The sequence below is a fragment of the Aptenodytes patagonicus genome, chromosome 12, assembly GCF_965638725.1.
Source record: "Aptenodytes patagonicus chromosome 12, bAptPat1.pri.cur, whole genome shotgun sequence".
NCBI lineage: Eukaryota > Metazoa > Chordata > Aves > Sphenisciformes > Spheniscidae > Aptenodytes > Aptenodytes patagonicus.
The window spans coordinates 6,884,681-6,909,258 of record NC_134960.1 but is presented as its reverse complement, the minus strand read 5'-3'; the positions used below and the strand labels follow the sequence as shown (position 1 = coordinate 6,909,258).

At 45.6% G+C, this 24,578-nt stretch overlaps 1 protein-coding gene across 3 annotated transcripts; it reads right to left on the bottom strand.

The window, feature by feature from the left end:
• Nucleotides 1–436: 436 nt before the first annotated feature.
• On the bottom strand, nucleotides 437–20,862 carry HMGXB3 (HMG-box containing 3). 3 transcript variants are annotated; one of them, XM_076349864.1, is made up of 20 exons: nucleotides 20,707–20,862; nucleotides 19,841–19,988; nucleotides 19,258–19,432; nucleotides 18,251–18,814; nucleotides 17,507–17,605; nucleotides 15,805–15,936; nucleotides 13,315–13,727; nucleotides 12,781–12,956; nucleotides 12,385–12,482; nucleotides 11,741–11,839; nucleotides 11,104–11,253; nucleotides 9,102–9,403; nucleotides 7,513–7,640; nucleotides 6,758–6,889; nucleotides 6,302–6,486; nucleotides 5,483–5,702; nucleotides 4,277–4,410; nucleotides 3,756–3,872; nucleotides 3,120–3,329; nucleotides 437–2,521 (listed from the first exon to the last, which is right to left on the bottom strand). In XM_076349864.1, exons 1-20 carry the CDS (start codon nucleotides 20,813–20,815, stop codon nucleotides 2,051–2,053), a joined length of 4,062 nt encoding a protein of 1,353 aa, XP_076205979.1. In that variant the 5' UTR covers nucleotides 20,816–20,862; the 3' UTR covers nucleotides 437–2,050. The 3 variants fall into 3 exon arrangements, with proteins under 3 accessions (XP_076205979.1, XP_076205981.1, XP_076205980.1); XM_076349866.1 differs by lacking the exon at nucleotides 20,707–20,862 and adding an exon at nucleotides 20,377–20,459; XM_076349865.1 differs by lacking the exon at nucleotides 20,707–20,862 and adding an exon at nucleotides 20,381–20,459.
• Nucleotides 20,863–24,578: the final 3,716 nt, after the last annotated feature.

Genomic DNA, 24,578 nt, shown 5'->3' with positions numbered 1-24,578 from the left:
AGAACCTCCTGTAGCAGTGGCTTAGATGCAGCAGGAGCTCCAGCCCAGGCTATTAAACACATCCTGAAGAGAAGTCACTGTCACCTGCTGCAGACTCTCTCCTATGAAAGTCACCTCAGGAGCTGCCCTGTGCAGGGAACTGCAGAACAAGAGCAGGTAGACCAGGGGAATCGACCATCTGCAGAAGCTACTTTCTTGCCACTTATAAGAACCATACCTCAGCTATATTTAGCGGGATAATTTTCTTCGACACTCTGGTGAGGTGGCCCAAGCAATTTCTTCAGGTGCTCCTCTCAGAACACCTTGCTTCTGAGAATACCAGGCTTTTCCCCACCACCACGGCAGTGCAGACTGGAAGCACGGTGTACATGCACACAGTGTTTGTGCCCTTTCCCACCGCAGTCCTCCAGGTCTTGTACACAAAAAAACAAGTCACTTGGCCACAGTTTCACCCCAAAAATTGGAGATAATTTATTAAACTTTATCACTGACTGAAAAAAGTCACTAATGTCTCTTATAATAAGTTAATGTTCTTAACAGAAAAACCCCAAGCCATCATTACTGCATTTGCTCAGACTTAATACATTTACTTTAACAGTACGGTACTCAATAGGTTCCCCTTCACAGAAGGGAGTTTTCAACCACACCGCAAGCCTCTGAATCTTCCCCGCTGCTCGCTCAGACAAAATAAACTCCCTGGATGGCCACTTAGCAGTCTAGCATCCCGCTTCTCTCCTCTGCGGCTCGCAGCAAACACCCATCCACCTTCACTTTCATCACCAGCAATAGCAAAGGGAGCTGGCAGCAGGCGATGCGCATAGCTTTACAACCGCAGCCCAAGGTGTTCCTCGGACGCGCTGTAGGGACAGAGAGGTCTCAGCCCAACTCCTCTCAAGGAGCTGATAAAGCACCCTGGGCAGCATGAGGCTTCTCTAACCCACACAGCGCTGTGCGGACACGGGCAGGGCAAATACGACACCTGACAGAGCGCTGAGATTGCACACGTGGATGCAGCTCTCCCAGCGCCTCCTCTGAGGGTGGAATACCAAACCCTGCTCGCTCTGGTGACACCACATTCATCGTTTCTTCTTGATCCCACAGACAGTCTTTGTGATTCTGTTCTAAGGGCAGGACAACAGAAATACAAGTCCTTGAACAGAATAAAACTGCAAAAAAAAAAGTGTCCAAGGGACAACACAGAAATTTTGAGTGTCCTTCTCCTTTCCACAGTCACCACCTTACACAGCGCTCATACAGCCCTCCAACGAGCTTGGTTCCCCTGGGGCTCACCCGGTCAATTCTTACCTTAACATACAGAACGCTTTTCACTCACTGTATGTTTCAGCTTCTAAATTATTAGTGCTCATGCGAAGGGACAAACAATTCTAGAAACTTTCTGCAGCCGAAGCACCCACAATCCTGGACCCAGGAGCACAGCCTCCAGGGAGGCTCCCCAGATACGGCGCATTAAAGCTACATGGCTCCTCCGCCTCCTCGACTAAAGACTCCTTGCAACCAATGCATATGAGAGCTCTGCAAGATTTCCAAGCAGGCATCAGTGTCCTAAACTAATCTATTCAGAACGTTTTGGGGGAATCATCTTAGCTGTCTGCCTTTCATGCCTGCTCCCTCACCCCCAGCCCTGCAACCAATACACACAAAGAAGTCAGCAAGCAAGATTCAGAATTAAAACACCTGTGCGCTTGACCATGCATACTCCCCGCTACCAGAAATGCCTCTCCCTTCTCCACTCGCCAGCTGCAGGGAGGGCAACATTTCACACCACTGAACAGTGGGTCCATCTCACACCTCGGGAGGCAGTTGCAGCCTTCAGCAAGGGGGGTGACAGACCCATGCTCACAGCAGCTATCATGACACTATGGAAGCACACAGCTCTTTGGTCATTAACAGCAGTCAAAGCCACCGGCATCACATCTCCAACCTGTAAAAATAAACTCTCAAGCCAGACAGCTGCCCAAGCCTTGCAGAAACTGGCTCAGCCCACCCATCCACACCACCAGAGAGAGAAACCAACACGCTGTTTTGTTACTCAGCAACCTCTATCATCCTCCTGCTTCCCCTCTTCATCCTCTTCTGTTTCTGTTTTAATCTGGGCCACCCCGAGCCGGTAGAGAGCATCGCGAATTACCACCTCCCCAGGCTGGCAGCTCTGTACGATCTCCTGGATCTGCCGATTCACAATTTCCCTGCTGGTGAGAAAGTCCATGAGGCGGTTGTAGAGGTAATAGTGCGTGGCGTTCTCGAAGGTGATGGACCTTTGGCGGATGTTGCTAGTTTTGCTGTCGTTGATAGCAGCGATGATGGCGCTGTAAGGCTCCAGCTCTCGGCACAGGGAGATGCAGTGATGCCGAGCCGTTGGATCTTGGTGGTTGTTCTGCTCCGAACCCGTGTGAACGATTCGGCGTGCCGACGACTTGGTGATTGGGTGCTGAACAGAGTGCTCGGCCACGGTCATGTCTACGCTGTAGTGCTGGTCTAGCAGTTCAGGGCAGGACACATACTGGGAGAGAGGGAGAGATGCACCAGGTAGAACAAGAAGCAACTTCCCCACAGCTAAGAAGAACAAGACAAAACTACTGTTTGGCTGAACTCCAACCAGCATTACGACCCAGGACGGAGGGAGGGCTAACTGATTTCAGGCTTCCCCTAAATGCCACAAAGGTGGTTCTGTGCGCTCCCTCCGCACTCATACGCCCTCAGAGATAATCCCAAGGCACTAGCAACCCTCTTCCTCTTCCATTTCTCAAGTAATAGCAGTAGTTTGCGAGAAGCGAGTTGCTGTGTCAAAATAAGCAACATGCTCCAAAGTTCACGATTTGAACTGTTACAATGCACTTCCAGCACAGCTCTTCCTGTTAAGGAGCACGAACCTAATACAATGCCCCAAGCAACACATAACACCTTCCGCTACGCTCAGAAGCTATGCACTGGCAAAGCTGTGAGTCAGGAGACACTTATCAGGTCAAATTATCTTGAGGCACAATGCAGGTTACACACACTTTTGTTACTTTTTTTTTTTTTATTATTATTTTAAATCTCACTTGAAACTTTTCCATATTGGACTGGCATAGCAGAGTGCAAAGGTGGACATAACTAACCGTTGGAGGATCCATGGGGTCAGAGAAGCAGCCCTGGTTTTTCCCCCACATCTGGGAAGTCAGGCCAGGACAGCAGATGTCTGCACACAGTGCCACTGAAGAGGCTGTATCAACAACATACACTGGAGGCCAGTGACGTGAGGAAACCAACAAGTCCACATGATCCCGGGCATTTTCTCCTCTTACTACGTACTTTGAGCCACACACAACCTGGAAAGAAAAGGATTAATACCAAACAGCACAATAAAACTGAAAACTTCCAAAAAAAATATATAGTCTTAAAAAAATTAAGCTTTCTTTCAGGTATTCCAGACAATACAGTAACCAGACAGTTACTTTCTCTAAAGATATTCTGTTTCCTCCTCATACACATTCACTCTATCTTGTTCAGGAAGAGGTGATTTTCAACTCCACCTCAGCAGCAACATCAAAACCAGGCTTCAGATCACTAGTTGATCTTGAAATCTCCTGCAGGACTGCTCATACTCCAAGCCCCCGAGGCAGCGTGTTTCATTCCCAAGGCTCAGAGAGGCCCACTTCATTGCTTCTATTTAATGAGGGGGTTCCACACTGGTAAGGCAGATAATAGTGAATAGCAAGGTAAGAAAAAACATTGCTGACTCCAGCCTTCCTTACCTGATGTGGACACACTTTGTAGATTTTCCCTCCTGTGTGATGAGCAGAGGCTTGTGTGATGCTTGTCCCATTCTGTACAAACTCATAGAGAGCCAGGAGGGAGTAGCAGAGCTGGTCCTAGAAAAGACAGGTCCCAGAGAAAGTCTGTATGTGGCTAAAATTAATGGACTCCTCCGGAGAGGGAGAAGGCTGCAGGCAAGGTCTCCCAAATCCTAATTTGCACTTCATCCAATAACCTCCTAATCCCACACTCAGCACGTGAGGATGACAAGCAATTACACGACGCTGAGCCTGTGACAAGGTAATTACAGGCTTCCTTTCTTCTAGCCCACAAAGGTTCAATTCATTTCACCATGTGTAAGTTATGCTATAATCTGCAGGCACTCACTTCTAACCCACCCCTGCCCTTAGTGCAGTCAGATGAGAAGTTAATTATCCAGGATGGCAAGTGTGAATGAGAGAAAGACAGTGAAGAACAGCTCCACTCCTGCAGGCTTGTATGTGGGCAAACAAGCCATTACCTTTGTATCTGAAGCCTCCCAGGGGATGCCACACTGTGTCAGAAAGCTCTGCAGCTCTTCCTCGCTGTAAGAGCTTATCAGCTCAAGCCTGAAGTTTTCTTCCTGAAGGAGCCTCACCAAGGCACTCCCATTACCTGCAAAGGCAGGAAACAAGCCTCAGGAAGGGAAGTCACCAAAATAATTTCTTCTGAAGACTACAGAAGCAGAGACTGCACAACCAACTGCCAGCAAGAGAAAGTCGTGAACAGACCTATTTCCAAAGAGCGTCACAGCCCACACTTCTCTCAAACCCTTCGCTAGTGAGGTCACCAGACTGAGCCCAGCAGAGCTGCAGACTCCATGAGCACTTGTCTATCCTGTCGTTTGTAACCTTTAAACAACTGGTTGGATTGACGTGAGGATAAACAAGTGACAGAAGAGCACAGAGAAATGTGACTGCAGCCTTCGGACTGAGCAGCTCCAGGCTCACCCTTCACATCTCCCCAGTTCTTTCTCTACTTCCACGAAAGCCCATGTAGCCCTTCTGCAGCTCAACTCTCTAAAACAGCTGCAGCCCTGCCTGCAAAGCCAACTCATATACTTGTTAAGTTTGCAAAGCCAGTTTTCCTTCTTATACCTAACACCTAAACTGTTAAAGGAACTGGGTGCTAACTAAATTTAGCTCTCATACATCTGAGCTTCTTCATCTCATGGTTTCTTGTTACATGCAGTCAATGCCCTGGATATACTGAATGTTGACAACACTGATCAGGACTAACACATCCATCTCCTAGTCTTTTTTCAAGTTCTGTAAAAACTTATTCACCCTTTATTGAGATCTGGATATCGAGATACCAAGCACTGCCTGCAGCTTTCACAGTCCAAGTATCAGTCTAACATGAAACAAATACTGACTGGCATTCAAGTTGCGCATGCATCCCTCTGCAATCAGACCATTTCTCATTTGGGGTGCGGGGCTCTCATGTCCCCCATGTCTCAAACGCATCAGAGCACACCAGTGCATTCAAGCTTCACTGGGCAGGCCAAAGCTCAAGCTGCTAAGTATCCTGAGAACAGCTGAACTCACCCCAGCATTCTTGCCTTCTCTCAGCGGACATAATTTTTAAAGAGTCATGCAATCATCAATTCTCAAGTCTAAACATCACCAAAAGACTGAAGTCACCACCACGTAAAGCACTCCCTTACTAAGCACAACCTCAGCTTTACCTGGCACTGGCTGTGCATCCAGGTTCTTGTCCTTCTCAGTATTGATCACCATCGCTCCTCTCATCAGTGGAGGGAAAAAAGGAGCAACAATAGAGGCATCAAACTTTGTGATGGGGATGCTAGAAGGAAAAGCCACCTGCTCAATCACCTCTGTCTCCATCGTGGACCAAAAGTCTTCTACATTCACTTCACTTGATGGCAAGAATTCTGGCCAAGTAAACTAGAAAGAACAAGAAACACACTGGTCAAATACAAATAACCATAGTTCATTTGGCAGTTTTGTGTCAGCATCACTCAAGGCATGAGGACTACACAGGAGAGCGCTCAGCCCAAACGTAACAAGATGACTTCAGGCTCCTAGAGTTCCCCACAATCACTTTTTGTTGGGTGAGAGTCAAAACCATTTATTTGACATAAAAGCCAGACATGCTGCATACTACTAGCAGGGCTTTTTTCCCCATTAGAGAAGACAGCACCTCAAGGAAACTGCTGTTAGGGAAAAAAAAAAAGAATGCCTTCATGTCAAAGGAAGAAGGCCAAGTTCAGCAACTTTCATCCAAGGTCCCTACTGTCAGAGGCTGCTGGACAAAAGCTGTGGTCCAGGGACAGAGGATCTTGTTCTCCCCAAACCATACATCAACACCTCTAAGAGGAAGTGCAAGCATCACCACTCCAGCCACATCCTCTTGCCAGGCATCAGCAGAAAACTGCTCACAAAGGTCTCGTGTAATTATCGTGCATTATGAAGACCAGAGTCAGCAAAAGTCATTATGATCTGCTTTGAACACGAACGGGATGTGAAGTTTGTGAAAAGCCTACCTCTATATTTTTTAGCGCCAGGACATTTTCCACATTCCTCTGGGCTATTTCCACCTTGGGGGTTATGCCACAGATTCCACAGATCATATCATTGTAATCCCGGACTGTTAGGCATTCAAAGGCCCAGTAGCCGTTGCACAGCAGTTCCTGGAGCTGAACCTGCTCATCAGGGCTCAGGCTTTTTTCTGAAAAGAGAACATGCCACCGTTACAGCTTTCACTTCCTAAAGTCAGTGGAGAGGTACTAGAACCCTCCTATGCAGAATAAAAACAAACCTGTCCTCCAGAGAATTGTTAAAAAGAACTGGTCACAGAGGTACTGTTGGGTTTAGGAAGTGATTTAACAGAAACATACCACACTGGAATAGGTGAGTTTTCCCTTTTCATAACCTAACAATCATCAGCAGGTCACAGTTTGGTGTAAATGTTATGGTAAAAAACAAGAAGGAAAACCCACCAGTATGCTCCCGAACAGAGTCGAGAATATTGCCAACAGCCACTCTGGGATCCTCGCCAAGTTTAATGTGGTTTCGGATTGCAAACAGAAGATCCAAGCTCACTAGCAACTTGTTACCCACATTAAAAAGGCCTGCAGTTAAAACAAGACAGTTATTGTCTATAGGGTTCCAAATCTTCCTCACAAAGAAATATATTCCTTACTGATACGCAACATACTCATACGAGTACAGTTCAGAGGATGATGGAAACATGTAGATAGTGCTTCTGGGACTGTTCTCTCTGCACATTAGCAAGATTAGCTCCTTTCACAGACTTGCCTTCAAATTTAAAAAGCTACAAGGAACAGCAGCCAATCCATCTCCTCAGCTCCATGCTGCCTTGCAGGAGGCCCACAGTGACTGCCACTCGAGTCTTCACTGAGAAACAGCACTCTGCAGAGATGTCTTTGACTACGATCTCAGGGGCTGCCTTGCAGAACTCAACATTTACCACTTACACAGAGGAGACCTACACCAGTGAAGCAGGACACAGGCTTCCTCATCAAAGCATTCATACGTGTTTTTCCTCACAAATACAGATTTACTTGCAGAAGAAGCAGAATAATAGTGCAAGTCAAAAATAATTCAAGTTTAATACATTGGGGCAGGGAATAGGCTTTTATGTGCAAAGACAATGCCCTGATACAGTCCCAAGGCTTCTGAAGGGTTTAGACTGTAGTCATGCTGTAAGTTGGTATGTTTACATTTTTCCTACCTGTGTAAATATCGGTGAAGCTATGGAGGGCCAGACACTGCAGGTTCAAGCACACTTTGACCTGAGCTGTAACCACCTGTAATCTATTAGCTGTCAGCAGCCAGCACTCCTGCGGACCAGCAAGGGAACTGTAACAGACAACAAAAGACGACTCAGAGTCAAGCCAACAAGTTTTTCAGTCCAGCCCTGCAGCAACTTAAAATGTTCCAGTTGAGACGAGTTCATCAGTACGTCAGCCTAAGCCAGGTCACATCGTTTCACACCAGAAAAAGAAAAGTTACATTTTAAAATGGATTCCCCTGGCAGAGTCAGGTCACTGCTCACATTCTTTTAACAGCACTACAGCATCTCTCCAGCTCCATACATTGGGCACATAGTATTTGAGAGGTGGAGAAAATCTATGGCCCCAGCTGCCCTGGGGGAAGTGTCAGCCCTATTGCTGTGGGACAACAAACGGTGACTAGTAACACATTCTACCTGACAGCCTGTCCCTGCACACACAGATTCAGAAAGGCCTGCTCCTCTACAGTACAGCTGCCGAGGAGGAAGTTCAGACAGGAAAATACCAGTTATGCCCTAGTGGCAGAAATATAGCTGTCCACCTGAGAAAATAGGAATCAAAGTCAACCCTAGCTCCCTCCCACTGGCAGGGGTTTAATTAGAGCCTATGCAGGCACATGTCAGAGTCCCACACGCAGAGCACTGCAAAGCAGCCCAGCATAGAAGCAAGGATTTACAATGCACAGGTTGGTAAGTCAGAAGGTGAGGGACAGGGCGCAAGATAGCACTGTTCTGCAAAAATTACTGAGTATAAAAAGTATCTCTGCTGGAAAAATCTCAGTTAGTACTAGCCTGGCCAAAGCAAACATCCATAATTGGTACCAAGAAAATCTTTTTCGTTGAAGAAAGAAACACAACAGTAAACTACCCGACTTTTTGCTGTGGGAAACGTTTCAGCTCATGCTTACAGCAACAGGAGGATGTTTGGCAGACTCAGTGAGGAGATATCCTACAGGTTTTTATATAAATCTAGTTAAGGTAATCTAGCCTATGCACTGGCAGTTTCTGAAAGTCCTTCAGGTTTCAATTTGGATATTCATACCAAAAAAGGATTCACTCAAGCCCACGCTAAGCCATGAAAAAAACAAAAACATCCTAAGCAAAAAGATCCACACAGGAAATATTCAGATCAGGAAGAGAGAGAAAAGGGAAATCACATAATGCGCATCTATAAACCCACAAGTTTGCCTCTGTCAGCCTCAAAACAGCAGAATGGAAAACAAAGAAGGGATGACTAATGAAAAGACTCTGTTTCAAGAAAAAAAAAATTACATCTAGACTTAGCAGTCACTCTTTGATCAAGCTCTCCTGCTGTACGGAAATGGTAACTATGACAAACTACACTGCACAGAGAAACAGAAACAGCTTATCGCTAACCAGCTAAACCCTTTCCACACACATGCAGCTTATTCAGTGTCACTTACACCAGCTTCAGTACCAGGGGCTAAAGCAAATATTATTTCAGGCACACTTGTAACAGAATATCAGCACAAGGTTGAAAGAGTCACAAGTCTAAAACAGAATCTTACTTCTGTCCCCCTTTGAACAATGGGCTGTTACAGAGGAGGCACTGCGCAGATGGAGACTCATAGTAGTTTGACCAGGAGGTCTGCTCTATGGTGACTGTCTCCTCACTCACGTTGGACAGGATGAGCCGCGAACTGTTGAGTTCATGGATGAGCGTGAAGACCTCGGCCAGTTCCGATTCATTCTCTGGGATCTGCATTACCTTGCGCAGCAACTGCAAGGTGGATTGACGCTGGATCTCCTTCTGGGATGGGGTTAGGGGCTCGCTGGTGTTCAGCACATCAGACTGACCTGGACTGACCTCCTAGAAAGCAAGTCAAACACTCACATATTCAACTAGGCAAGCATGGGGATGAAATATTAAGAAGCCCAAAGAAGTCGTAAAAGGTAGCAGAAACACAGTAACCTTTGTACCCAGCAGACTTGACTTCTACTCCACTGCTTTATCATTGACCCCAGACAGTAGCTTCAAGCCTAAGTTACTTCACCAAAAATACTTTATTACAGCCCAGCCTTTCAGGAACTCCTATAATACTGCTAGACCATCACAGATTTGCCACTAAATTGGAGTGTTAGTGCAGAGATGGAGGATCAAGGCGGTGAGGACAACCATCAACAGGTATATAAACACTTCAATAATCCTGGCAAATCATCACTGCCTTTCTCCATAGGTTATCAAGCACATTCTCCTGTATAACATGCTCAGGCAGCCACGGCAGACTGCCCATCTCTCCAGAAGCTAGAGGAGACAAGTGCTAAATGAGAACTAGGGGCTGCGATGTATGGAATACACTAATCAATTACAATTGATCAACTATAGTCCTTAGACACACACCCCCCCAACATACATATGCTATCAAGACAAAATGCACAAGCACGGGAGAATGAAACTCTAGGTGGCTCAGAAGAACAGCAAGAACGTAAACAGGCTAATCTGTTTAATCACTTAAATTCTTCCGCCAACATTTCAACCTGGTTTTCTGTCTAGTCTAGCAATAAGATAAATGATCAGTCCAAAAGCACAGAGACAATAATGAACTGTGTGATAGGAATGTTAAGCAGATCTAGAACCAGAAAATACGAAAAAACTACATGAGGAAGAGCAAGCCACGTCTCTCAAAATGCAAGCTGAGCTAAGCACACTGCTGTTCCTTACACAGCTGCTTATGTGTGAGTTTCACACAGGCCATTTCGGTTTGTGTGTTTTTTTAAAAAACACTACACAAAGTTATGTTCTTCAAGATAAAAAAGGCAAGTGGAAGAGTCATATTACCACACAGACTAAAATGTAGTCTGTCTATATGCTGAGTGGACATTTCAGCTAAGAACAGGACAGCTTTTTTTTATTTTTTTTTTTTTTTACAAACAAAACAATTCTGTATGAGAAAAGCTAACCTTTGAAACTTTAAATGCAAAAAACCCCCAAACAAACAAAAACCAGAATTCATTATTTACATCCATGTAGAACAGCAGACAACTGAAAAACACCTTTTTACAACAGAAAAAAATACCACATCCAGAAATAAATTCAGGCTGGAAGTAAAGTTGCACTACAAACCCCTAGAAATAGGAAGCTCTAATACAAGATGTACTAACTCAATTGACATTAGCCACACACTGGTCACAAAGCAGAGCATACTTGGGAGTTTCTTGATGAAGTCTGAAGCTCAACAAAGCTGACAGAACAAATGTGACTTTAGGGGTGATTTCCCCAGCAGGTACCGACACGTCGTAAGCATTTTTAAACTACAGAGACATCCAGTGGTAGAACGGAGCGCACTCAGCCTCATTCACAGCCTGAAGCACCACTTTTGCAGGGGTTGGACAGTACAAACATCACCACAAGTATTTTCAACAGGACATTATTCTGTTAGAAAAGCTTACCATAATGAAAAAAAATTAACATGTTCCCATGGGCACTTGCAAACTTGCAAGCGATGGGCAGGTACTTCCCTGCCCACCTCACAACAGCCATTTGATAAGACAAACTATTCCGAACCTTACCAGGGATTTTGCTGTTTTCTCAGCTCTGTCTTTGGCAAGATTGTATCCGCAGCTTGGACAAATTCGTGGCTTGTGCCTGTTCGTATACACGTAACTACAAGAGGGGTTCTTGCATTTCCCTCTGCCACGTGACGTTGCCAATCCCAAATCCTGAATGACACAAAAAAGATGTTTGCTGATCTTGACTTTTAGATGCCAACAAGATTCTAGAAAAGTCCGCTTGAATATCATATGCTTTTTCACCACTTTGTAACACCTCGTGTAAAGGTCAAATAGCAGGCCCTGCCACTTGGCACAGAATATTTTAACTGGCACTCAAACATTTTGGCACCAGTTCCAGAAACCACAAACATTAAACTCATTCAGAAACCACTGCTCCTCCCCGCTGAACTCAAGGAAGGGATGGGGATTATGCTAGGACATGAAGAAAACTCCAGTTCTTAACAAGGTCCCAAACACGACTGCAGCAGAGTACAGTCACCCTGGATTAGGTCAACAGATGACATACAAAGTACAGATTGTCTCACATTAAATGAGATACATTTCTGCAAGTCAGTAAAACAAAAGTCACAGAACAGTCTCATCCCAGAGATGAGACTCCCCATGGCGTAAGTCAGAACATCTGAAAAATTCTCACCAAAGTTACGGTGCAGCTGTACTTGTAGGAAGGGAATATGTCTGGTTTGACCTCCACTACTTTAACCTGAGATGCCCTGCTGGTCAAAGCACTGTGGAGCTAAAGATTGAAAGCAGAAAAAACAACACCCATGAGACACCTACTACTGAATACATACATCTTGTAAGCAATACTTATTAGCATTTTTTACCCCCAAGAAATCAATTAATGTTCATTTAATATCAGAGGACTACAACACACTGGTTTGCATACTAAGGCATTACAATTCAAACAGAAGTATTCCAGCATCTTAGCACACCCAGTCATATCACTTCACAGGTGAAAGACAGCACTCAGTATTGCATGTCAGATTATCAAAGCACTAGCAGATCCTCAGCACATCTTCTGGAAGTAGCTGGGAGGTTCTCAAAGCAGCCAACAGAAGGATTGTCCAACAGCATCTCTCAGTTCAGTTCCTACACTCAACCACCTAGCATTTGTGCTGCTTCTGAGCCATCTCATAAAAACTGTCAGTCACAGATCTCACCATCATAAGGCTGCAACATTTTTACTTTCTATTTCTCACCACTCAGGTCATATCCCTCATCTGGGGAAAAAAAACCCACAGGAAAATAATATGCATTTGAAGAACAAACCATAGGTACCTTTCGCTCCTCAGCACTTGGTGGCTGCAGAATCGACTGGCCCAATTGTTTCAGCGTACTGGGCTTCAAGCCTGATGTCCTCACAGGGGAATGCTTGTCTTGAAGGAGGAAAAGGATGCAGCAGGTTAGATATGAGAAAACAGGTCCTGTTTCATTCTGACATCTTTGGTAAATGCCACCATAGTCATGTGAGATTTTTCCTCTGAACTTGAAATGACCCAAGCAGGTGTTTCATGGACCATTTACCTGCACTCTCAGTTAGAGAGAGAGAGTGTTTTTTTCTAGGGTAGGTCACTATCTCCCTTTCAGACATATCTTATTGTTTGACAGAGACCACTTCAATGTGGTGAGGAAAGACAACCACTCCCAAAGCATACCAGAGAATACTGCTTTTACCGGTATTCGCAAAGGTCTGTCTGTTGCTCGGCTGCTCAGTGCTGGCTTCTCTCCCCACACTGGCTGGTGCGGGCAGAATGGCTCGCATGGGTCTTGCTGCAGCCAGCAAGGAGGGCTTAGGTCTTGGTTTACTCTTTACTTCTTGTCCTTTGTGTGTAGCAGCTGGAGCATCAATTCTGAAAGATAAGAGCTACAACTGGAAAAAAAATTCCATGGTTTCCCCCTCAGCCTCAATTTTCTTCTCTTCCCTGAACTGTGCTTTATTAGCACAATAATCACAGCTATTGCAGTAGAAAGGAGAAACAGCGCTAAGGATACATCTGTCCCGTGACTACAACTTATTTGTCACTTTAAAAAAAATTAGCTCTAATGGATGACAAAATCTCAAAGGAACAATCCTGAACTGACAGAAAACAGACAGTAAGCAGAACAGGTCTTACAGGAAGCACTGCCAACAGCCTTCAATTTCTTGGATTAGTCCCATCATCACACAACAGACATCATACGCTCCCAAAACATATGGAAAACACTCACCCCATTGGCTTTTTTGCAGAGGCATTTGGACTCGGCACCTCAGAAGGCGGTGGCATCCCCAGCCCTACGCTATCTTTTTCTGCCTGCTCCGAAGAAGAGTCTCCTTGCCGTTGGCCCTCTTGACCCAGCATCACTCCAACAGCACTCCCTCTGTCTTCAGCAAGCACGTTGTTTGCAAGAATGTGAGCCTCAGAGATGATCACTTCCTTCCACTCCGTCTCGTGCATTTGCCCTCCAACAGGCACAGCGTTCAGCAGCTGGCTGACAGCTTCAGAGCTTTCCAAGGCAGATTTAGAGGTACTCTCGCTAACAGCTGCTGGTTCTGTGAATACTGACTGTTGACCTCTTTTAGCTGCCGGAGTTTTAAGAGACGTACCTGAATTTGGCTCAGATTTGCTTTTTGGTTGCTTTTCCTGGAAACAAAGAGATAGTCACATTTCAGAGCTTTAGGCTTTCACAGATAAGTAAGTTCCCTTCACATATGCCAGGTTTGCCATGGCCTATTTAATGCTAGATCAAAACAGCAAAATCCTAAGTGTTTAAGCAGTGAATTGTACAAGAGCAGAAAGACATCATCTCCTACGACAGCAAAGCCCCTGTTAACATTTTATCTAGCCTCCTGGCCCTTCATGTATTATTTTTAGACACTGTTTACTTTGAAGAATCAGTCTTTCTTAAACTCCCTCAAATATCACCATTAGCATCAACATCACAAACTCACCCACCACCCCCTGTAACAAGGACCCACCTCCTACGCTCCCCTTTCATAGCTTCAGCTCTGACGCTGTCTGTTCTTCCACATTATTGAGGGGCCAAAGGCATAGAGAACTTGTATCTTTTGGATACGTGCATTCAGAAAACCATGCATTTGAGTGAGTCAGGAAACAGAGAATTACTCCGGAAGGTTTTTTGACTTTAAGAAAAATGACACCTTCAAGACTAAGGCTACAGAAGCCATGTGTTGGGGTCAATGAAGGTACAATGGAACACTGAATTGGTAATATGCAAAAAGATATCAGAAATGGAATCAAGAGTTTCTGGCATGATAAACACAATTCTAAGCTCTCTACAGAGTTCATACTCAGAAGGACAATCCAGGTTTTTAAAAAAAAGGTTATCTTCTAACCTAGTCCCTTTTCTTTCTAAGGAACAGGAAGGTATGTATATATTTAGTTTCAGTTCTACTGATGTTATTACCGGTTTAAAAAAACTGCTGGCGCATGTTTTTCCCAAGGCATGACACCATAAAAACAAGTGGAACTGTTTATGCAAACGTGTTCCCAGAAGAGCAGAATAAAACTGAAAGCCAGAAAGAAAACCCTCTAAAACCTTTCAGTTCTAATCAATGTAGGATTTAACAGGAGCAGGCATGCCATATTCAGGCAGAAACACGTTTTTGCAGTTAGCCATCTATCTACTTCAGCAGGTTTACAGAACAAAAGCTAAGAAACCATCATTGCTATTTGTATCCTACCACGTAGGAAACCCAGCCATCAGCTCAGACACTACAGAGTTTGTAAGCTGCCTAAAAAAGTTCTTGCCCCTAAATGCTTAATGGATCTAGACACAAAACAAAGGAGGTTCAGAACAAATCCACATAAAGCCACTGACTGTCAATGCAAATTTTCACACTGAGAACATCCTTTAACTTGTGCCTGAGGAGCCTTGTTTCAGACAGAAATTTAATGAACGCACATCTGTTCAGAGCTAACTAATTACCATGACACAGCCAAGGTTTAAGGAGCAAGTGTTTTTTGCTGTATACAGCTAGTAGAGATGCCAATAACTTAAGCAGGGTAGGCATCATGTGGAGAAAGATTTTTCCACTCAAATAAACTTCACAACTCCACCAACACCTGGGAATTTCCTTCCAGCCAAAGGTCAGAACATCATGAAAGATCAGACACACGGCCATGAGTCAACAATACCCAACAGCACTTCAGGTTCCACTAGATAACTTTATTAGCTAGCTCCCAAAGGATCATATACCTACTACAGTTGAGAATTGTTCCTCCTTTCTGTTGAAAAAACAACATTCAAAGACCACAGAAAACCTCAGTTTGTAGAACTTCAAACACAGATAAATTACCACAAACAAATGGTTCAACCAAATCCCTTAGCTTAGCTAGGGCTGTGGCAGGAAGAACAGGCAATGCCTTCCAGTCACAGGAACTATAATGCAGGCAGAGGGCCAGAAGAATGTGTGTCCTCTCAGTGAGAGAGTCACCAAATGCAGCCCCATCTATTCTAACTGACACCATTACAAGTGGCATCTTTACCCAAGGTGTGATGATTTTGGGTCTGTCTCACCTTGGCCGAGTGTCCTCTGCAATGGTGACTTGTTCCAGCACAAGCACTGGAACGTAAGTGCAGGGATCAATTCTGGCATATCTGACCTCCTGTGCTAGATCTACAGGTCTAGAAATATCACAGGCGTTCACAAAACCAGCACTTTTTGTCTGAAAATCCGGGAAGGAAAGGCATATTTACCTTTGGGACCCATTTCCCTCCCAGGAAGTTCCCACATGTTGGGCATTTTGGTGGCTTATGCCTGGTGACATAAGTGAAGGAACAGCCAGGATTGGTGCAATTTCCATGTCCCCTGCGAGTATAGGTGGTTGTCTGAAACGAGAGTTGTCAAGAATTTCTCTACAGAGCTGAAAAACAAAAAGCTGTGCTCATCGCTCCCTTTTTCCTCGTAAGCACTTTACAAACGTTATTCAGCAAATCACCAGCCCTCCAGTATTATTCCTTTTATTAATCAACCACCACACAGTTGGATCAGAGTGAGTCAGCACCACAACTACTCTGAGTCTAAATGTTCATTCAGTCTATACAAGAGCCTTCAGTATTACCAGAATTTAGATCAAATTGCAGAGCAGAGATGAACAATGCATATAACCTTCTGGAGAAGCTAACCTTGCATTTACAGTGATGTAACAGTTCTCTTATGAATATGAAAAAGTCATAATAAGATGGTATAAAAATGATTCAAACAGCAGTCCACAGTGAGGCAAGATGTAATTAACAGACTCATGTCAACAGGGCGACAAGACTTGAAGACAAGCACTCGTGATGCAGAGGCAGTTTTCATCAGTAATTTGTTGCTGTATGCAGTGGTCAAGCACTCCCTGGTGCTTTACTGTAACTTGCTGTAAACTACTGTAACACCAGCAGCACCACCAGGCGCTATTTATAACAACAACTAAAGCAGAACCTGTCATCTTTGCCAGGACAACTGCATCAACACGTTGAGGTTTTGTCAGCACAGCACTTCTCAATATCCTGTACTCAACACTCCCCAGGGAGCTGTCGTGCCGCAAGTCCCTAACTAGGTACATTTTTTTCCAGAAATGCAAGTGCTGCTGTCAAAGAAATGAGACAACTTAAGCTAGGCACTTCTCCTCAGGAACAAAAACCTGAGGTATTTCCATTTTCCCTAAGACACCTGGAAGAATATCACGCTATGCACCACTATAAATATCTGCAGTGTTCCACCATCTGGAAGCATAAAGGACCTGGAAAACAGGATTTGATGCTAGCTTATACCACACTAGGAGCTGCAGTGCTGACTGTACAATGAAGATATACAATGGCTACAGAAATACAGGTGGCTGGAGTGGTTAGATTAGAGAAGTAATACTATTCTTCCTCATGCAACAGGCCACACAACCTTTTACATGGGTTCTCAAAACCTCAGGTCACTGCTCCTCTCCTGTCATGTGGCCAAAGCGAAAGCCATCCACGAGACTGGGGAGCTCACGCGTTCCTGTCACAAGAGCAGATTCTTGCCCTTAAAGGGATGGACACTGGCATTTTATGAAAACAAATGTGCATCCAAGTATAGGACACAGATGGCTACACAGACCCTGAAAAGGGCAACACAGAAACTGCTGTCGGCCAGATGTGTTGTGATAGCATTACGTACTCCATCTGTTTCCAAGAACTCCTTGAGGAAGATGGCAATAGAAACAGGCCCGTATAAGACACTTGAGGAAGTCAGAGACCCTCATCAGCATATACGAAGCGTAAAACCAGGGACAAGAAATATATCGACCAACATGATGACTCCGAATTGGATTATCTTTAAGAACTGGACCACGATCAAACCCTTCCTACTCTAACATCTTTAAGACAAACCTATGGTAATATATCCATACCTTAAAATACCATACAAGACTGAATTTCTTACCAATTTAATCGATGCTGGGTTCTCCACAACAGAATGAGCTGGCAAAGGTAACATAATAAACTGTGTAGCGGGTGTGGAGGAGCTACTCTCTTCAGTATCCTAAAATGAAGCCAAAGGGAAAATACATGCAGAAAACAAGAGACATAGTGACCTGTGTCCCACCCTCTCATGAACGCTACCACTGAACATGTGTCTCAAGGACTAATGAGACCAGAAAGCAGGAAAGAAGAGCGATCGTTTCAAAAGCAATGGCCTTACCAGGTCTACTCTGGAAATTACCAAACTCATCACAGCTTGAAATTGAAAACTGCGGATGCAGTTCTTCACAAAATAACATTTTCTATAACCGATCCCTAACACCTCAACTTAAAAGGACTCCCTTCTATCTCTCTGCAACCAAGAAAACAGCTATCAGCACAGAGGTAAGTTTTTTCTCCCCAAAATCTTGTAGTCCAACTGTGGAACCCACCCCAAGTATTGTTATAAGAAATAATTTAAAAAACCTCAAGCAGTCATCTTGAGACACAAGTGGTATCAGCGTATGGCAGAGTCAATCTGGAAGCAGAGACGCTGTAACCACTGAGTTACAAAAGTTGCTGTTTCCCTCACCACTGAGCGTAAGCATGCTGGGCAATACAGGATCTCCTGCAGCCACCAAGGATCTCAAGTAAAATGTGTTAAACAGCACTCGGACATTTCAGGTGAGACGCTGACAGGAGGCTGAGTGTCACTAGAATAACTTACCTTCCCAGTCACCACAGTCACCACAGACACACCATCTGAAACCTGAGGACGGGCCACAGCGATGCTCCCGTTGGAGATATCTGTGGAGCTGCTAACTAGAGTCTCTTCAATAACTACCCGAGCTGTCTGATACGGTTGCCCTTCTATTTCCAAAGAAGCCTCATCCAAGAGGATATCTCCAGCCACTTTGTCTGTCACAGGCCCAACATAGTGAGAAAGAACCTCTGAGGCAACCACTTCTTCCACAGCATCTGGCTGACCAAAGGAAGCAGTCTCTTCCGCTAGTCCTTCGATGGCGATGCACTGCTCAGAAATGCCAACGTGGCTCGAGTCCACAGAAAGGATGTTTTGCACAGCATCACGGGAGACATTTGTGATATTGGTGGAAGCTGTTAACCCTTCGGACGCTGCCTGACCCTGTGTCACACACAGTTCCAGCGACTGCCTGCTCCTGTCCTCTTGAAGAGTGGTTTTGGGAATAATTATATAGTCTGAGCGAGGAAGAATCTTACGGAAACCTGGAATGTCTGGAACTACTGCAGTTCGAGCGGACACCTTGGAGTTCTGTTGGCAAAAACAGAGTATGGAATAAATGAATATGAGAGAAGGAAGAGATTCAGTTCTCAATCCTGCTATTTTAGTGCCTAAAGTTCAAATGGTTCCCTGAGGTAGTTTGCTGGGAATTTTTCCACATGACAGAGCCTGCAGAATCCCTCTCAGCCCTGGTTTTACCATCAATCACCCCGATGACATGACACAAAAATAACTACCATCCCTGTCAGCAGGTACTAGGCATATCCATCTCGAATTTCAAAACATTATCCCTTGACTGAACGGAAGGCAAAAGCAAGAGGCAGTGGCCTCACGCATTGCTTCTTTATAGGCTGCCCGAAGCAGAAATACAGACTGGAACCTGCAGTTAAGAGATTCTCCCACACACAGTGCTGAGTAAGCAGTTAAGTGCCTCCCTCTTCACATGGCAAAGAGCTGCCAGGAAGATGACTTACCGGGTCCAATCCCTCTTTCTCTAGCTTGGCTTTCTCCAAGTAATAGCTTTTTTCAGCCACACTGAGCAACCTCCAGCTCTCACTGATCTTTTTGTTGATTTCAGATTGAGGGAGGTGGGGGAGCTCTTGCTGTACTTTCAAGTAAATGTCGTAATAGTAGAGGAGGTAAGCAGACCTGAAATGCAACCAGAGACTGAAACGTTAACATCGTTCTACATAAATTCCTTTGGAAAAAGAAATCCACGAGGTTTACGTTTGTCTCAAGGTCAAACGACAGGCAATTACATTCAATTCTACTTGTAAATGCATTTTTTAACCAAATGAAAACTAAGATTCTGAGGAGAACCTCTGAAGTAAGGAGAAAGAGCTTAAGGGAAATTATTCTGGGGTACCCAAACTTTAGATCGAGCAATGGTAGCACCCATAAAGGCAAGGATGTCAGAGCGAGCCCAAAGCATCAAGCTAATTTTTTTACATATGAAGTTTTACACTAAAGCGCACTGCAATGTTCACTCTTATCAGAAACAAGGAAAACTGCTCCCATACCCTACACAGGCGCTAAATGAAGACAGAAAGAACTTACCTAGGCTTTTTGGCTTTTTCTCCATGATCGCCAGTACTTTTATATTTCTTTTTCTTCTTAGACGGCACTGGTGATGCATAAGTGTAAGTGCCCTCTATTTCCTCCATTACCACAGTTACTTCAGTGCCATCATACGGAGCCTCCATTGCTAAAAGTACATACTTTATGTTATGCACTTGCCGAGTTATACAGCATTTCTCCCGACAAAGACTGCGCTCAGTCACCTTTGTAAACCGACAGCATCACTGGCACGTACGATTGACTTTAACTAACCAAGATAACTACATGTTAGCTATTTATCTATTTTTAGAAGAGAACACCTTTATTACTATCACCTCAATACCATCAGTTCAGTGCAGACACACCGCATCTGCACTTAAAAGCTGCAATTCCCCGGGAACCTCTCAGATAAGCTTGGTAATCTAGAACGAGCCTCACGCCCAGCAAGCTGGTGTCCAGCTAGAAGATGTCACGGCCACGCTCACAAAAGCAAGGCCAGAGGCCGAATAAGCACGGAAGCCTCACAATCCTCTTACCCACCAGAAGATCTCCAGGGCTCCTCGCTTAACACCGATGACCGCTCCAGCCTCCGCGGCGCTGGGAGGCAGAGAGGACACGAGGAGCCTCAGGAGACAAAGGGCAACACCACCTGGGCTCAGGGGCAGCCCACGCACGACCCGCACCGCGGCCCCACGCAGCCACTAATCCCGGGCGAGCCAAAGCCCGTTAAACCGAGGCCCCGTCTCCTCCACAGCGCCCGAGGCGAAGGGAAGCGGCGGGATCCCCGTCGGCCCTGGGGAACCTTCCCCCCGCCCCCCTCTCCCAGGTGCCCCCCGAGGAAAGGCCCCGGCGCCTCGGCCACTCACTGGGCAGCACCGGGGACGAGCGGTCGGACAGGAGGCGAGCTCTGGTCACGTCCCAGCCGGGGCGCAGCGGCGCGGAGGAGGCAGCGGCGGAGCTACGGGCCAGCCGCATAGAGGAGAGCGGGCGGACGGGCTAGGCGGGGCGGGCCGCCCCGGCATGCTGGGCCGGCTGCCAGGCCGGGCCCGGGCCGCGGGTCGGGGCGGGACAGCACCGGACCCTTCGCCTCGGCGGCCGCCCGCCGCCGCCGCCGGAAGTGCTGGCGGCAACAGCATCCGGGTCGCGGCGTGACGGCCGGAGGGGGCGGGGCCACGCCGGTGGGAAGGGCGGTGCCGGGCGCTGGGAAGCGGCTGGAGGGAGGCGGTGCGGGACGGTGGCCGGGAGGGGTCAGTCTTCCCGCGTGCGCGCGGCGTCCCCTCGCGTTGCGGCGGGAAGGAGCGCGCGGCGGGGACGGAGCGGGAGGCGGCGCGCGCGCGGCCCCTCTTCCCGCCAGTTCTCCTCAGGGCGGTGCGGGGAGGCGGGAGCTGGTCGCTCGGGAGCGCGGCGCAATTAGAGCGCAATTAGCAAAGGGCTCAGGCCGCTGGAGGCGGGGAGCGCTCTCTGCAGAAGTAGCACCGTATTCTTGCGTTTTTCAGCGGTGCTAGGCAGGCTTTTGGTCTGACTTTCCACAGCCGTTCTGCCTCCGGGTCTCCTCGGAGCAGCAGGTACAGGCCTGGCCCCTTCCCCTCGTGATGCGGGGAGGCGCCGGGGCGAAGCTCTGCTCCTTGACTCCCGATAATGTCAGCCCACCAACGCAGCCTGTCCTGCTTCCCGTTCCCGGTGATGAGGCAGACGAAGTGGCAACCCAAAATTCAGGTCCAGCTGAAAATCTGAGAAAGCTCAGTGCCGCTCAACTAAGGCGGTGGTTGTTCCACAGCCAGCTGGTTGTAAGGCCAGCGCTGTGCTGCACCTCGGCACAAGAGCCCCTAGAGATGTTCCTGTCACGAAACGTGGTACTGACCCGGGTGTAACAGCCACTGCAAGTATTCGTGGGATCTTTGGGTCCCAGCATTTGTTTACCAATGTTTCTCGCTCAGTTTTGAAGAATGAAAGTTTCCATACATGACAAAGTAATTGTTTTCTCGCCTTATAGGGCTCTCTACCCGTAACCCTCTTCCTTTGAACCTTTTGGAAAGTGGGATATTGTGCAGCTATTGCTTTACCACGTTTTTCAAATTACACATTTTGGCTTTTTTTTTTCTATTCATGTCTATTTCTGTGTTTTACATCATTACTTCTAACTTTAGAGAAATATAAACCACATCTATCTCGTGTCTCCTCAGATCTCGGAGGAGCAGAATAAGGGCTCCTCTTGCCTAGTAAGTCGTTAATAAAACCCACAAAGCAGTGATATGACAGCCAGTATTAAATCTGCAACCAGTTAGTTATTCTCCTGAAGCCCTGCAGCTGTTTATGTGCTCTGCTAGTGTTTATGTGCAATAATTGGTGGCAAACTGTCTGTTCTACGTCAAACACTGCACGGCTTCATCCAACCCGTGTACTTTTCTGAAGCTCCGTACTTTTATCCGGATCAATATAAAACCACTAGAATTTTGTTGGAGCTATTATCTAGCCAAATATTTGGGAAAAAAAAGGCTGATTGGCTTCATAGGACTAATGAACAACTGAAAAAAATAATTTAAGAGAAAAAAACTTGAAGGAAGGCAGCCATGTTTCCCTCGTCGTTCATGGAGGAGTTTCTCATGGCGTGCATGCTGTCGATGGTGTTAGAAACTCAAACTCTTCCCTAAATTGGGCATTTTGACTCTTCTGTGGACATACGGCTTTATGTCAGAAAAATTATATTAACAGCATGTAAATTATTTTAACTATGCTGTAATAGTGTTTTGAGGAACAGGGGAAGCTGCTATGTAGCGGTACCTATTGTAAGCCCAAGGAAAGCTACAAAGGAGTACCTGCTGTCTCAGGAGGGGAAAGGCACTCTCCCCACAGGACACTTTATGCATCATTACCTCAAAAAATGAAAGGTAACGATGGAGATTACACAGGGATCTCCCTCTTCATTTCCCTGATAAAGTACAAGGGCCACTTTGAAGGAGTTCAAAAGACAGCCAGGCACACTGAACTACAGCAGGTACCAGCGTTTATTTTTGAAGAGTTGACTTCAGAGTTTGCTTAAATAGATGAGAAATCACAGCAGATTATTGTTAGTTTCATCCATCTCCAGCTCCCTCGTCTGCAAAGCCTTCCAAGGCTCAATCCCTTCTATTCAGTCAACGTGACGTTGTCATGTGAGTAATGTGGGGCTGAGGCGTCTTTTCTGAGTGCAATTTAACGTCATCCCTGTGTCACCCCTCAAACAGCACCAGTTTCCAAGAGGCTTTCATGACACCAGCCCCTGAAACGAAAGCTATGCGAGATTGAGACAGCGCAGCAGCGAGGAGGAAAACACTGCCAAGAACTTTGGGGGGTCATTTTCACAGCGGAGGTGGAGGGCTTAAAACCCCGATGGGACCTACTCTGAGCCTCGTCAATGGCGAGGGAGGTGTGCAGGGGATTTAAGAGCAGTCAGAAGAACCTGTTATCAGCTATAGTCACCAGGGACAGTTTTCATTAGTCCTTCTAAGTAGTTTTAAACCTCCCTGAGATTGGCTGGGACACTAGCAAACAGTCATGGTTTCCTTTGAGAGTAAACACACACTGAACTCGTTCCTCTGTGGCTCTGCACACATCTGCTATAGCTCCCATTTCACCCCGCCATTCGTGGTCTTTCTGCTGATAGTAACTGCAACAGCATGGTAGAGCAGCAGCCGGAGGACTGGAGACAAAGGAGCATCTGTCTGTGTGCAGAAGGGTAAAGGAGCCCCTTTTCCCTCAGAAATGTTGCAATGAAGATGTTGCTATTTCTAAAATGGCACCAGTGGAAAAGCAAAACGTGATTTCTTACATTTCTGATGGATTCTGGTATGTTTGGGAGCTGTTTGCAAGAACAAACATCAGGCATCTCAGAAATGTTAACATTTTCAATGTTTCTAATTACACGGGTTTTTGGGGGGTGGGGGTTACAAAACAGCAAAACTTTGGCTCTTAAATGTGGTTGTCTTTCATGAACAGGTAACTCACAGCACAAAATTATCAAAGAAGAAAAGGGACCAAAAGTGATATATTTGATTTAGGTAGCAAAAGGTGTCGTCTTCTTTTATCCAAAACAAAGCAGCTGTTAAACTGAGTTACTGTACCAACCTCTCCTTTAATCTTCCAGGATCATAAAAATTTCAGTTTCTCCATGAGGCTGCTATAGCCACACGTAGTACTTGGGGTTTCTGTGTTCATAAAACAGAACTCACCTCTCTTCTTTGAAATTGCTTTGGTTTCTGAGTCGCCATCCAACCAAATCTATTCAACAGTAATCAAACTAGCACATATTTTACAGTAAGTGAAATACATTTCAAAAAGGTTACATAAAACATTTTCAAGACATTTATTCAATTTTTCCTAAACTATAAAATAGGAGCAATGATTCATATTGCTTCTGTATTCTAGTTATTTCCATAAAATTGTTAGCAAGGCTTAGAGGTGACCTTCATATTTTAAACTAAAATTTGATCTCTACACAGTTTTCTGCTAAATGAGGTATGAAAGCATTATATGTTAGGTGATGAAAATAATGAAAGCTATGAGAAGAGGCACAGTTAAAAAGACTGTCTAGAGAGTTTATGAAGGAGAAGAGAAACCTAGTGATACATTTGTGTAAAATAATGAACGGTACAGAAAAGGCTAGGCAAGCATTCCCATTCCTTCTTTATTGCAGAGAAAGGAAAAGGGATAGCTTTTGAAACTGAAAATTCTAATTTCATTCAGATTTGGAAAGCGAAAT

Bases quoted from the DNA above. Each gene is read 5' to 3' on its own strand.
- HMGXB3 (XM_076349864.1), bottom strand. From the start codon at position 20,815: ATGCGGCTGGCCCGTAGCTCCGCCGCTGCCTCCTCCGCGCCGCTGCGC. The intron at 4,411-5,482 runs GTAAAGCTGAGG...CTGCCTTTGCAG, and splicing joins GGATGCACAGCCAGTGCCAG to GTAATGGGAGTGCCTTGGTG. The intron at 3,330-3,755 runs GTAAGGAAGGCT...TTTTCTTTCCAG, and splicing joins ACAAAGTGTGTCCACATCAG to GTTGTGTGTGGCTCAAAGTA.